The 14,776-nt window shown below is 54.4% G+C and overlaps 1 protein-coding gene across 1 annotated transcript; it reads right to left on the minus strand.

The window, feature by feature from the left end:
* Window positions 1-8,790: 8,790 nt before the first annotated feature.
* Window positions 8,791-11,507, minus strand: LOC140192642 (protein phosphatase 1 regulatory subunit 3E-like). Its single transcript, XM_072250173.1, has 2 exons — window positions 11,460-11,507; window positions 8,791-10,148 (listed from the first exon to the last, which is right to left on the minus strand). Exons 1-2 carry the CDS (start codon window positions 11,475-11,477, stop codon window positions 9,693-9,695), a joined length of 474 nt encoding a protein of 157 aa, XP_072106274.1. The 5' UTR covers window positions 11,478-11,507; the 3' UTR covers window positions 8,791-9,692.
* Between the last annotated feature and the right edge of the window lie 3,269 nt (window positions 11,508-14,776).

Below are 14,776 nucleotides of genomic sequence, written 5' to 3' on the forward strand. Positions count from 1 at the left end.
CGGGACCTATACCTGATCCCACCCCCCTCGGGTGTTTTACCGGAACAGACAACCGACCCGACCCCGGGTGTTTTTATCGGGACCTATACCTGACCCCACCCCGGGTGTTTTACCGGAACAGACAACCGACCCGACCCCGGGTGTTTTTATCGGGACCTATACCTGACCCCACCCCCCTCGGGTGTTTTACCGGAACAGACAACCGACCCGACCCCGGGTGTTTTTATCGGGACCTATACCTGACCCCACCCCCCCCGGGTGTTTTACCGGAACAGACAACCGACCCGACCCCGGGTGTTTTTATCGGGACCTATACCTGACCCCACCCCGGGTGTTTTACCGGAACAGACAACCGACCCGACCCTGGGTGTTTTTATCGGGACCTATACCTGACCCCACCCCCCCCTCGGGTGTTTTACCGGAACAGACAACCGACCCGACCCTGGGTGTTTTTATCGGGACCTATACCTGATCCCACCCCGGGTGTTTTACCGGAACAGACAACCGACCCGACCCTGGGTGTTTTTATCGGGACCTATACCTGACCCCACCCCGGGTGTTTTACCGGAACAGACAACCGACCCGACCCTGGGTGTTTTTATCGGGACCTATACCTGACCCCACCCCGGGTGTTTTACCGGAACAGACAACCGACCCGACCCCGGGTGTTTTTATCGGGACCTATACCTGACCCCACCCCGGGTGTTTTACCGGAACAGACAACCGACCCGACCCCGGGTGTTTTTATCGGGACCTATACCTGACCCCACCCCGGGTGTTTTACCGGAACAGACAACCGACCCGACCCCGGGTGTTTTTATCGGGACCTATACCTGACCCCACCCCGGGTGTTTTACCGGAACAGACAACTGACCCGACCCTGGGTGTTTTTATCGGGACCTATACCTGACCCCCCCCTCGGGTGTTTTACCGGAACAGACAACTGACCCGACCCCGGGTGTTTTTATCGGGACCTATACCTGACCCCCCCCCGGGTGTTTTACCGGAACAGACAACCGACCCGACCCCGGGTGTTTTTATCGGGACCTATACCTGACCCCCCCCCGGGTGTTTTACCGGAACAGACAACCGACCCGACCCTGGGTGTTTTTACCGGAACCTATACCTGACCCCACCCCGGGTGTTTTACCGGAACAGACAACCGACCCGACCCCGGGTGTTTTTATCGGGACCTATACCTGACCCCCCCCCCCCTCGGGTGTTTTACCGGAACAGACAACCGACCCGACCCTGGGTGTTTTTATCGGGACCTATACCTGACCCCACCCCCCTCGGGTGTTTTACCGGAACAGACAACCGACCCGACCCCGGGTGTTTTTATCGGGACCTATACCTGACCCCACCCCCCTCGGGTGTTTTACCGGAACAGACAACTGACCCGACCCCGGGTGTTTTTATCGGGACCTATACCTGACCCCACCCCGGGTGTTTTACCGGAACAGACAACCGACCCCACCCTGGGTGTTTTTATCGGGACCTATACCTGACCCCACCCCGGGTGTTTTACCGGAACAGACAACTGACCCGACCCCGGGTGTTTTTATCGGGACCTATACCTGACCCCACCCCGGGTGTTTTACCGGAACAGACAACTGACCCGACCCCGGGTGTTTTTATCGGGACCTATACCTGACCCCACCTCGGGTGTTTTACCGGAACAGACAACCGACCCGACCCTGGGTGTTTTTATCGGGACCTATACCTGACCCCACCCCGGGTGTTTTACCGGAACAGACAACCGACCCGACCCTGGGTGTTTTTATCGGGACCTATACCTGACCCCACCCCGGGTGTTTTACCGGAACAGACAACCGACCCGACCCCGGGTGTTTTTATCGGGACCTATACCTGACCCCACCCCGGGTGTTTTACCGGAACAGACAACCGACCCGACCCCGGGTGTTTTTATCGGGACCTATACCTGACCCCACCCCGGGTGTTTTACCGGAACAGACAACCGACCCGACCCCGGGTGTTTTTATCGGGACCTATACCTGACCCCCCCCCCCTCGGGTGTTTTACCGGAACAGACAACCGACCCGACCCCGGGTGTTTTTATCGGGACCTATACCTGACCCCACCCCGGGTGTTTTACCGGAACAGACAACCGACCCGACCCCGGGTGTTTTTATCGGGACCTATACCTGACCCCCCCTCGGGTGTTTTACCGGAACAGACAACTGACCCGACCCTGGGTGTTTTTATCGGGACCTATACCTGACCCCACCCCGGGTGTTTTACCGGAACAGACAACCGACCCGACCCCGGGTGTTTTTATCGGGACCTATACCTGACCCCACCCCGGGTGTTTTACCGGAACAGACAACTGACCCGACCCCGGGTGTTTTTATCGGGACCTATACCTGACCCCCCCCCGGGTGTTTTACCGGAACAGACAACTGACCCGACCCTGGGTGTTTTTATCGGGACCTATACCTGACCCCACCCCGGGTGTTTTACCGGAACAGACAACCGACCCGACCCTGGGTGTTTTTATCGGGACCTATACCTGACCCCACCCCGGGTGTTTTACCGGAACAGACAACCGACCCGACCCCGGGTGTTTTTATCGGGACCTATACCTGACCCCACCTCGGGTGTTTTACCGGAACAGACAACTGACCCGACCCTGGGTGTTTTTATCGGGACCTATACCTGATCCCACCCCGGGTGTTTTACCGGAACAGACAACTGACCCGACCCCGGGTGTTTTTATCGGGACCTATACCTGACCCCCCCCCCTCGGGTGTTTTACCGGAACAGACAACCGACCCGACCCTGGGTGTTTTTATCGGGACCTATACCTGACCCCACCCCGGGTGTTTTTATCTAACCTACACCCGACCCGACCCTGGGTATTTTATCTGAACGTACACCCGCTCCGACCACGGGTGTCTTGTCGGGACCTACACCCGATCCCGGGTGTTTTATCGAAACGTAAACCCGACCCGGCCCCGGAACGTGGATTCGACCTGACCACGGGTGTTTTTATTGGAACGGACACCGGACCCGACCCGTCCCCGGGTGTTTTACATTTGAGGTTTGGTAGGATGATAGGGTACCCTATTATAACTGTGATTGATGGGGAAGTTTAAGCGGAGGAACTGCCTCGCGTCGCTCGTGAATCCCAGTGAACTACTACTACTTCAGCTACTGCAGCGAGTCTCGTCATCTTCAGAGGTTTTCTGATGACTCTGCCATAGTTGGATGCATCAGCAAGAGAGATGAGGCTGAGTACAGGGCTACGGTAGGAAACTTTGTCACATGGTGTGAGCAGAATTATCTGCAGCTTAATGTGAAAAAGACTAAGGAGCTGGTGGTAGACCTGAGGAGAGCTAAGGCACCGGTGACCCCTGTTTCCATCCAGGGGGTCAGGGTGGACATGGTGGAGGATTACAAATACCTGGGGATACGAATTGACAATAAACTGGACTGGTCAAAGAACACTGAGGCTGTCTACAAGAAGGGTCAGAGCCGTCTCTATTTCCTGAGGAGACTGAGGTCCTTTAACATCTGCCGGACGATGCTGAGGATGTTCTACGAGTCTGTGGTGGCCAGTGCTATCATGTTTGCTGTTGTGTGCTGGGGCAGCAGGCTGAGGGTAGCAGACACCAACAGAATCAACAAACTCATTCATAAGGCCAGTGATGTTGTGGGAATGGAACTGGACTCTCTGACGGTGGTGTCTGAAAAGGGGATGCTGTCCAAGTTGCATGCCATCTTGGTCAATGTCCCCCATCCACTACATAATGTACTGGTTGGGCACAGGAGTACATTCAGCCAGAGACTCATTCCACCGAGATGCAACACAGAGCGTCATAGGAAGTCATTCCTGCCTGTGGCCATCAAACTTTACAACTCCTCCCTTGGAGGGTCAGACACCCTGAGCCAATAGGCTGGTCCTGGACTTATTTACTGGCATAATTTACATATTACTATTTAACTATTTATGGTGTTATTACTATTTATTATTTATGGTGCAACTGTAACGAAAACCAATTTCCCGCGGGATCAATAAAGTATGACTGTGACTATGAATCGCGCATGGATTCCTGACGCCGCCCTCTGGTCAAGCTGTGGGTTTGAGCGCGGAGAGACTGTGGGGTTGAGGTGGGTCATCGGGGACACGAAAGGTCATGTGGAGGCGTGACAGGAGCGCGCCTGTAGTACACGCGCTAGGCGGTTCCTATTGGCCGAGAGAGTCCAGTCCGCGAAAGGCAGAGTGATTTCATGCAGAGTGGGAGAGCGATGTTTTTGGATCTCCACGTCCCTGGTGCTCGGTGGAATGGTGACTCGATGGTCCCTGTTGGAGGGAACTGGGCCAATGTTCGAGGGTGGGCGGACGGAACCGGGAGGAACTGGAATGTTCTTCCGGGAATGGTAAGCTCGCTTTGACCCCTGATAACTCCGTGAAAGACCCTGGGCTTCGGGGGGGGGGGAACGAATATTTTTGGGGTGAAACAGAGAGGCTTGGACGGAGGGGTTTACACAGGGAGTCAGAGTGGTGGAGTGTTACGGTCTGGGGAGTGTTGTGGGGGGGATGGCTGTGGGACCTCACCCTGACCCTAATCAGGGTGTTGGCAGAAATTGGGTCGGCCAAAGGGGAGGGGTAGTAAATTGCCAGACCGCCGGGGAAGAGCGGGGAATAGGAATAGACGGAAATGGCCCAAAGTGCGAGCCAGCACGGGGTCGACGGGCTGAACGGTCTTCTTCGCCCTGCGCGGCGCTGACGCGGTCCCGGTTCCGTGGATTTTGCCAAAGTTGGACTTTATGCACAGAACCGACCCCGGGCTAGGGAAGAGGGTAATATTTTGCCCCCCCTTACAAAAACAGGTCGTTTTGCCCCGTTAATGTGGGACGGTACACGTGCCCTGTTCATTGATTTACACTACACGGAAACAGACCATTCGGCCCAAATCGTCCATGTTGTCTACCTGTGCCAGTCCCATTTGCCGTCGTTTGCCCCATAGCTCTCTGCGTGTGCATATCCAAATGTCTTTTGAACGTAATATTTATCTCCAGCTCCTCCGGCAGCACGTTCCACAAGCCCATCTCCCACTGTGCGGGAAACTTGCCCCTTAAGTCCCTTTAAATCTTTCCCTTCTCACCATCAATCTGTACCCTCTCTAGCTTTAGACTCCCCTACCCTGACGGGCTGGTGGCGGTCTGGAGATACGTCTCTGCCAAAGGAGGCGTAAGGCGCCTTTCCTCCGCTGGCACCGGGTTATCCCCCCACCCCCGCCCGCCCGCCCCCGATCGGAGTCACGTGAAGCCATGGGAGCGGGTGGTGGGTGGTCGTACGAGCAGCCGGTGCATATCGCAGGCCCTGGGTATGCGTCCACTGACGCCCGGCAGACGTTCTCTAAAGGTAACCGCTGGGGTAAAAAGACACTACGAGGAAGAAGGTAGAAACTTTTCCTAGCACAACCCTGGTCATGGAAAGACCCTGGAGTTTCACATTTTCTGTTTTGAAGTCAAAACATGTGTTTTCACTCGGAAACACGGGTTTGGAGAATATTCATTTCACTCTATATGGGTTTTCGCTGGCTAGGGTTCTGTGTTTAAATGTTTGGGGCTGTGGCTGGATGCGAGACTGACTTGGAGAACACATATTAAAGTTTTTGGAGGATAAGTGTAAGCAAGCCATTAACTTTATGCGCTGGGTTGCTGGGTGTGACCGGGGAGCCTCTGTACGCTATTGACAATTTATCGCGCTTTAATGCGCTCTTGTCTGGGCTGTAGTTATGTGATTTATGGGGAGACAGCTCGTTCAGTTCTGTATAAATTGGATATCCTACAGGCCAGTGACTTAGAATCTGCAGTGGATCATTGCGGACCACAGCCAGAGATGCACTGGGGGCTGAACTAGACAAGATTCATCTTCTGCGGAGAGAAAAATTGAGCCTTGTATACTGGACTTCCTAAGGAAGGTTGGGGACGTCCCGTTTGACGAATTCAGTTTTATTGAATTGCTAGGGATATACCAACAGAGTTGGTAAATGTTTTGGGCAGATAATTGGGGAATATGATCTTAGGGATTTGCCGATTCGCCCAGCAGTGGCCTGGCCAGGAGTTCCACCGTGGAAATTTCCAGCTGTGGGACTAGATTTATTGTTACTGGGGGAATAGTCGGGGCGAGAGGGTGCCTGGTCATCTACAGCAGAAGTATTTTTCCTTCTTGCCTATCTTTACAGGTGGTTCTAAAGAACTGGGTGGGCTCACGGATAGTTATCCCTTGGTTTAATGCTGAGCTGGGGAAAGGGCTGACGGATGGGCTGTCTACACAGCAGAATTTATGGCCGCTATCGTTAGTTTGCAAAGTAAATACAAAATACTCTGTAGATGCTGGTGTCAAAGCAATACCCTCTGCCCCTTCCCTCTTCAGTCCTGACGAAGGGTTCCGGCCCGAAACGTCGACTCATCGTTTCCACGGATGCTGCCCGACCTGCTGAGTTCCTCCAGCGTGTTGTGAGTGTTCGTTTGAAAAGGATCGGACAAGGTAACCCAAAACAGAGAGGTGATCTGCTCAGGTTCTGCCTTGGTACCGCAGAGTTTGGAATCAAAGTGCTGAAGGAGGCCTGATCTGTTGATGGAAGTGTACCATGTAATCTATATGTTCTGGAGAGTGCGGGAGTAGTAGTGTAGTTTTGTTGGGTACCTGCACATGTGGGTGTATCAGGTAATGAAAGGGCAGATGTTATGGCAAAACAGACACTTACCCCGTCAGAGGTAGACGTTGTAGTCAATGTGGGAAAGTATGAAGCCAATTCTTGTATTGGGTTGGCTGGGATTGGGAAATGGCAGAAATTGTGGGTTAGGAGTGGGACAGGGAGGTGGCATTAAAATCTACTACCATCAGTTCAGGAGAGGCGCCTTTTGGGAAGGAATGGGAGGGGAGATGTGTGGCTGGTGAGACTGAGGTTTGGACACACATGTTTGCTCCCCTCTGGCACTTGTTGGTAAGTATGGGATCGGTGGTCTGATGTTTGGGTGATGTGATGTTTGTAAGGTCCCAGAAACGGTGGAACATGTGACCATGGTGTGCCAAAGATATTCGTTGGAAGTTAGGAAGCTGCTTAGGCAGTTATTGCGTGGACCTGGCTGTCCATTTTGCAGTTATTGCGCGGACCTGGCTGCCCATTTTGCAGTTATTGCGCGGACCTGGCTGCCCATTTTGCAGTTATTGCGCGGACCTGGCTGCCCATTTTGCAGTTATTGCGCGGACCTGGCTGCCCATTTTGCAGTTGTTGCGCGGACCTGGCTGCCCATTTTGCAGTTATTGCGCGGACCTGGCTGCCCATTTTGCAGGATATCCTGGCGCCTGAGGCAGTGACGGTGAAGTCATGAACCGGTTTGGGAGGCAGGATCTGAACAGTAGGTGGCGGTAATGCACCTTCCTGATCCGTCAGCTCAAGAGAAGAAAGACCACGGCCAAAATGCTGGAGCAACTCAACAGGCCAGGCAGCGTCGAGGTTTCGGGCCGAGACCCTTCCTCAGGGCTGGGGAGGAAGGGAAAGTCGGAGTAGGAAGATGGAGGGTGGAATGAAGAAGTGCAAGGTGGTGGGTGAAACTGGGAGGGGGAGGGTGAAGTAAAGAGCTGGGAAGTTGATTGGCGAGAGAGAGAAAGGGCTGGAGAAGGAGGAATCTGATTGGAGAGGGGAGGGGGCCTCGGAAGAAAGGGAAGGGAAAGGAGATGATGGGCAGGGAAGGAGATAAGGCGTGAGAGAGAGACGGGAATGTGGGAATGGTGGTGGTGGGAGGGGGGTCCATTAGCGGAAGTCTGACAAATCGATGTGCATGCCATCAGGTTGGAGGCTACCTAAAAAGGAATATAAGGTGTTGCTTAACCAGCCTGAGTCGCGGCAGCAGAGGAGGCCATGGACTGACACGTTGGAGTGGGATTGGGAAGTAGAATTGAAATGGGTGGGCACCGGGAGATCCTGCTTTTTCTCGTGGAGTTAGGAACTCGGCGAAGCGGTCTCCCAACCTCGGTCGGGTCTCACCGATATGCAGGAGGACACACCGGGAACACCAGACACAGTAGATGACCCAAGAGATTCACAGGTGAAGTGTCTCCTCACCTGGAAGGTCTGTTTGGGGCCCTGATGGTAGATAGGAAGTGACTGAACAGTGGGGTGGGGGGGGGGGAAGGTTTGCAAATGTAGGTTTTTCTGGGGGAGGTAATAGGATCAAGCTGAGACAATGGGTCTAGCTGGACGGGCAGATTTGTAGATCTTGACTAGGAGGTAGAAACGGGAGGTGCGAGGTGAGGGAACTGTGAGGCTGGTGGCAGTAGATGGGAGATCCCCAGAGTTGATAAGGTTGGTGATGGCGTGGGAGACAATGGCCTGGTGTTTCTGAGTGGGGCAAATAAGAGGAGGCGTCCGAGAGCTGGCGCTGGGCCTCAGCAAGGTCAAACTACCACTGCACCCCCCCTCATCTGCGGGTTTGATGGTGAGGGTGGGAATAGTGCGGAGGGAGTGGAGGGCAGTGAATCGGAATTGGAGAGAGGAATGTTAAAGTCGAGACCGGACGGTCGATGTCCCGTCGGTAGTTAAAGATCCGAGTGGACATGATCGTCGACGTCATACGACACGTCACACACTGAACCAACGTACCCTGGGGACCGTCACGTGCCCCATTATTTTAATCCTGTTCTCGTTCTCTCCCTCTCCCCCTCCCCCCCCCCGCCCCGTGTAAATTCACTCCAGGACACTCCCTCCACCTCTGGGGACGTTTATTTCATTAAGAAGCAAAAACTAAATAAATTAGCGTACACAATCCAGGCCGAACACGGTCCGCAGGTCCCCACGAGTGGTGGGGCGGGATTTCTACAGACTCCGTCCGGGTATACATAATACACAAGTATTGTGTTGAGTTTGTACCAATACAATCCAGGCCGATCACAACGCGGGTCCCCACGTTCGTTCGTTGGGTGGGTGGGTGGCTGGCTGGCTGGCTGGCTGGCGGGGGGGGGGGGGAATGGATTCCTACTGAGGGGATTCGCCCGGGTCCCGATCTCGCCCACCCACCGTCGGAAGCCCAGCGGCGAGAAGCTGCGGGTGAGTTCTCCCGCCGAGTGGGCGAAGAAGAGGGAGAGACGTGGTATCTCCCTACTCTGAGGGGCTCTCGACAGGGTGGGCGTGGGGAGGAAGGGGGTCGCCCATTTACTAATGAGATACTTCCTCCCGGGCGGAGGGGCAGATTTGGAGGCGTCTTCCTCGAAAGGCTGCGGGAGCGGCGTCTGGGGTGGTGATGTAAAGCCGGCGGAGACGGATGCTTCGGGGGCGCGGGGCTGAAACCACAGTCAGATGGGCCGTGATCTTGCTGCGTGGAGAGGGCTGGAGTGGCCCCATCCGCCCGATCGTTGCTGGACGCACCTCCACGTCTGGCTAGGGTGGGGGCAGAGAGTATGGGGAGGTAAGCGTGGAGGGTCTCTGAGGTGATCCGGAGAGAGGGACGCGGGCGGGGCTGGCAAATCCGGGTGGCTATGGACGCCGTCCCAAGGGGTGGGGAGCGAGATGGGCACCAGTCCCGGGAGGAATACCCCCGTCCCGTGTGGAGAAGGCCCCTCCCCCCCACTTCTCCACGGCCTCTCGATCCAGTCCATATCCCCCAGCAGAAGGGGTCCATTATTTCAGCCTGGGTGCCGCCGCCTTGTCCCGGCCCGGTCACACGAAATGGATCCACCCGGGGCAGTATTCGGCCGGAGGCGGGGACGCTCCGGGCGCCGCCTGCGTCGGCTGCAGGCAATAGTTACGCCCGCCGTCGTTGTCCCAGTAGACGTCCAGGCCGACCCGGTAGCGGACCGCCAGCTGCAGCGCCCGGCCCGTGAGGTACGGCGGCAGGGCGAGCTCAAAGGAGAAGCGGTCGGTGTGCAGGTCGGCGGAGCCCGGGATGTAGCGAGCCGGCGTGTCCGTGTAGGTAGACCAGTCGTCGGCGGTGTGGCGCACCGTCACCTCCTTGGAGAAGGCTAGGTTGAGGACCCGGACGGTGCCCCGCAGGCGGAACCTCTCCACTTCCACGCCCTCCAGGCACACCTTGTCGCGCCGCACCTTCTGCAGGAAGTCACTGGACGAGATGGGGTTGGCGAAGGTCGGCTCCAGGGGTCGGGCTTGGCCGGGATCCTGGGGGAGGAAGAGACGGGAGGAGGGAGGAGTGTTAGAAGCCTGGAGCCTTTCAACATTGTTACAGACACTTCGGCCCTGGTGCGTAAGATGGACTCCTGACCTCACAGTCTACGCCGTCGCCATCTTGCACCTTATTATTTCCCTGCACTGCACTCTCTCTGTAGCTGTTGCACTCTAATCTGCATTTTGTTATTGTTCTACCTCAATGCACTGTGACCTGTCTGAACAGTATGCGAGACAAGATTTTCACTCTACATGACAATAATAAATCAATGATAACACGATCCCTCTCCTTTCCTGTCCCTATACCTGCTCAACCGTGTAATCGCCCCCACCTCCTTTGGCATCTCTCTCCACAAACCCATCACCCTCTGTGGGGAAAACTTACCCCTCGGGTCCCGTTTTTAAATCTTTCCCCTCTCACCTTCAGCTTGCACCCTCTGGATTTAGATTCCCTTTCCTGGGGAAGAGGCTGTGCACACTCACCCCATCGGCAGTTCTGTGCAAAAGCCTTAGGTACTTGCAAAACAAATATTGTAAAGCGAAGATGCTTTCAAAAATAATGAAATGTTTCTAAGTATCAAAAATACCATAAAGAGTAGTAAACAGTAAACAAGTATTAAATCTCTGTTTGATGTGACCACCCTTTTTGGGCTCTTTTTGGGTCCAGGAGTCAGTTTTAACCAATGTTAACCGATTGGTTAAAATCAATACATGGACCCAGATGGAAGCCCAGGAAGAGATTTTGCGTCCTATGCCGGGAAAGCACTGGACCCTTTTCATGAGTGCCCATTGTCTTTAAATCTGCATCAGTCCTCTCAGGTACACTGACGTGCAGTTTTATAAGAAAATCAGCTGGTAGGCCGTTCCAAGCATCTTGGAGAACTTGCCACAGTTCCTCTGCAGACTTTGACTGTCTCACCTGCTTCTCAATCTCCAGAAAATCCCAAACAGCCTCGATGATGTTGAGGTCGGGGCTCTGTGACTATCTGAAACCATATAAAAATTCTGGGTGCCTAAGACTTTTGCACAGTACCACGTGCCCCGAATGATTTTAAGATAAGGAGAGAGACGTATGCACTGGGGAGTAAAGTCCCAGCCTGAAACCTCTCCCCTTAACTCAGGTCCACCAGCCCTGGCAACATTCCCACACTCTTCCAACCTTAATGACATCTCTCTCGTCAGAAGGTGACCAAAACTGAAGACAGTGTTCCAGGTCAGGTCTCATCAACGACGCACTTCCTGTACTCAGTGCCCTGACCGGTGAAAGGCAGCATGCCTGAATGCCTTCTTCACCACCCTGCGTACCCGTGACACAACTTGCATGGAACCGTGACTGTTCCTGTACTCTACAACACTCTGTTCACTGTGAGGGCCATCCTGGTTTCGTGTCCACAGCTACAGCTGAATTAAACTGCGTTTGCCACTCCTTGGCCCACGTTCCCAGTTGTTGAAGATTCCATTTTGATTTAACCTAAAACAACAACACAAATCGATGATTTTTATCTTTATACAGCTGTACGCTCTGCTCACACGCGATTGCATGGCTAAACACCCAAGAAATCACATCGTCGAGCTCACCAATGATACAACACTGGTGGGGCTCATCACCAACAATGATGAGACAGCCTACAGAGGAAGGTGGAAGAGCCCGAGGCTTAGTACCAGACAAACAGCCTCTTCCTCAATGTCGACAAGACAAAAGTTATCGACTTGAGGAAAACTTGCCCTACTCAAACTCCTCTACATTGGCTGCACAGGAAGTGAAAACTACAGGCAGCTTCAAACTCCTGGAGTGCACATCTCGCACAACGTCCCACACAGTCACAAAAGTTGACCAACACCTCTCCTACTTCCTGTAGAGAGCTGGACCAGCCACGTCTATACTGTCATCATTCTACAGACGCGCAGTAGAGAGGGTCCTAACAATCTGCGTCGTCACTGCCTGGGACAGAGACTGCACTGTGGCGGGCAGGAAGGCCTTACAACAGGTAGGACATGCTGCTGTCAAGAACCCACCATGGAAAGGTGCCGGAGAAAGGCAAAGAGTTTTGTGAAGGGTCCCACCCTCCCTGCTGGTGACCTGTTTGTCCCACTCCCATCGGTGAAGAGGCTGCGAGGGATCTCCAGACTCAAGGATGGTTACGGTGAGGTTGATCAGCAACTCCACTCACTAGCCCTCCCCTGCACACCCCAAACAACCCCTACTTTATCATTTCCTGTCAGTCAGATAGCCACTCCCGTCCCCAGCGTCACTTTATGGACAGAGAGTCAATGTGTGAATATAACCCACTTTAGGTATTTATATTTATCATGCTCTTTATTGTGTTATTAACCTTACTGTGTTTATTTTCTGCTGCAGCAGATCCGCAGTTACAGTAATTTTGTTCTCCTTTACGCTTGTTTCTGGACATGATATTAAACATCTTTTAATTTCGTCTGAAAATTACGAACAAGATCCTGTCCAAATATTTATCATGTGGCAAGGGAACAGGCCCTTCAGCCTGTCTAGTCCATCCTGACCTTCAACGACCCTGTTATTTACACTGAACCCACTGTACTCCCCCCGCACCGTCCTGTCACACACTCCCAGGGACAGGGTCAGATACAGGGTGAGGCTCCCTCCACACTGTCCCGTCACACACTCCCAGGGACAGGGTCAGATACAGGGTGAGGCTCCCTCCACACTGTCCCGTCACACACTCCCAGGGACGGGGTCAGACACAGGGTGAGGCTCCCTCCACACCATCCCATCACACACTCCCAGGGACAGGGTCAGATACAGGGTGAGGCTCCCTCCACACCATCCCATCACACACTCCCAGGGACAGGGTCAGACACAGGGTGAGGCTCCCTCCACACCATCCCGTCACACACTCCCAGGGACAGGGTCAGACACAGGGTGAGGCTCCCTCCACACCGTCCCGTCACACACTCCCAGGGACAGGGTCAGACACAGGGTGAGGCTCCCATCACACACTCCCAGGGACAGGGTCAGACACAGGGTGAGACTCCCTCCACACCGTCCCGTCACACACTCCCAGGGACAGGGTCAGACACAGTGAGGCTCCCATCACACACTCCCAGGGACAGGGTCAGACACAGGGTGAGACTCCCTCCACACCGTCCCGTCACACACCCCCGGGGACAAGGTCAGACACAGGGTAAGTCTCCCTCCACACCATCCCGTCACACACTCCCAGGGACAGGGTCAGACACAGGGTGAGTCTCCCTCCACACCGTCCCATCACACACTCCCAGGGACACGGTCAGACACAGGGTGAGGCTCCCTCCACACTGTCCCGTCACACACTCCCAGGGACAGGGTCAGACACAGGGTGAGGCTCCCTCCACACCGTCCCGTCACACACTCCCAGGGACAGAGGTCAGATACAGGGTGAGACTCCCTCCACACCGTCCCGTCACACACCCCCGGGGACAGGGTCAGACACAGGGTGAGGCTCCCTCCACACCGCCCCATCACACACCCCCGGGGACAGGGTCAGACACAGGGTGAGGCTCCCTCCACACCGTCCCGTCACACACTCCCAGGGACAGGGTCAGACACAGGGTGAGGCTATCTCCACACCGTCCCATCACACACTCCCAGGGACAGGGTCAGACACAGGGTGGGGCTCCCTCCACACATCCTGTCATACATTACCAAATCTGTGTCTGTGTGTATGACATCCGTGTGCTGTACTTGAGTATGCTCAGTGTTTACACGTGGGTAAGTGTGTACTTTGTTTGCAAGTTTGTGTTTAAAGTATGTGTGGGACGTGTATAAGACCATAAGATATAGGAGCAAGATTAGGCCATTTGGCCCATTGAGTCTGCTCCACCATTTCATCACGGCAGAGCGATTTTCCCTCTCAGCCCCAGGCTCCTGCCTTCTTCCCGTATCCCTTCATGCCCTGACTGATTAAGAATCTGTCAACTTCTGCCTTAAATACACATGAAGACTTGGCCTCCACAGCTGCCTGTGGCAAAGAATGCCACAGATTCACCACCCTCTCGCTAAAGAAGTTGCTCCTCACCCCTGTCTACTCTGAGACTGTGTCCTCCGGTGCTAGACTCCCCTACCACAGGAAACATCCTCTCCACATCCACTCGATTGAGGCCTTTCACCATTCCATAGATTTCAATGAAATCGCTCCATATTCTGCTGAATTCCAGTGAGCAGAGGCCCAAAACCACCAGATGCTTGTCATATGATAAAAGCCTTTCAATCCCAGAATCATTTTTATGAATATCTTTGGAATCCCCCCAACATCCTTTCTTAGATAAGGGCCCCAACTGTTTACTATAGTCCAAGTGAGGCCTACCAGTGCTTTGTAAAGCCTCAACGTCACATCCTTCCATGATGAGGAAAGGAATCATGGGAGGGGCATTCGGGGCAGGAAAGTGATGCTGAGGTTTGGATGAAAGGGGATAGCAGGAGGGAAGGGGCTGAAAGGCCTCATTCAGCTTCTGATTTTCACATTCTTAGTGAAATCAGAGTGGAGTAAGTTGCTAGCAGCGGTCAGGAAAGAGCTGGAGCTGTGGGGGGAGCTCTCCGGCCTGGTCAACGGTTAATGGCACGAGGGACAGAGACACTTCCCATTGCCTCAGGAAGGAGAAGGTTG

Source organism: Mobula birostris, unplaced genomic scaffold (assembly GCF_030028105.1).
Source record: "Mobula birostris isolate sMobBir1 unplaced genomic scaffold, sMobBir1.hap1 scaffold_1941, whole genome shotgun sequence".
NCBI classification, from domain to species: domain Eukaryota; kingdom Metazoa; phylum Chordata; class Chondrichthyes; order Myliobatiformes; family Myliobatidae; genus Mobula; species Mobula birostris.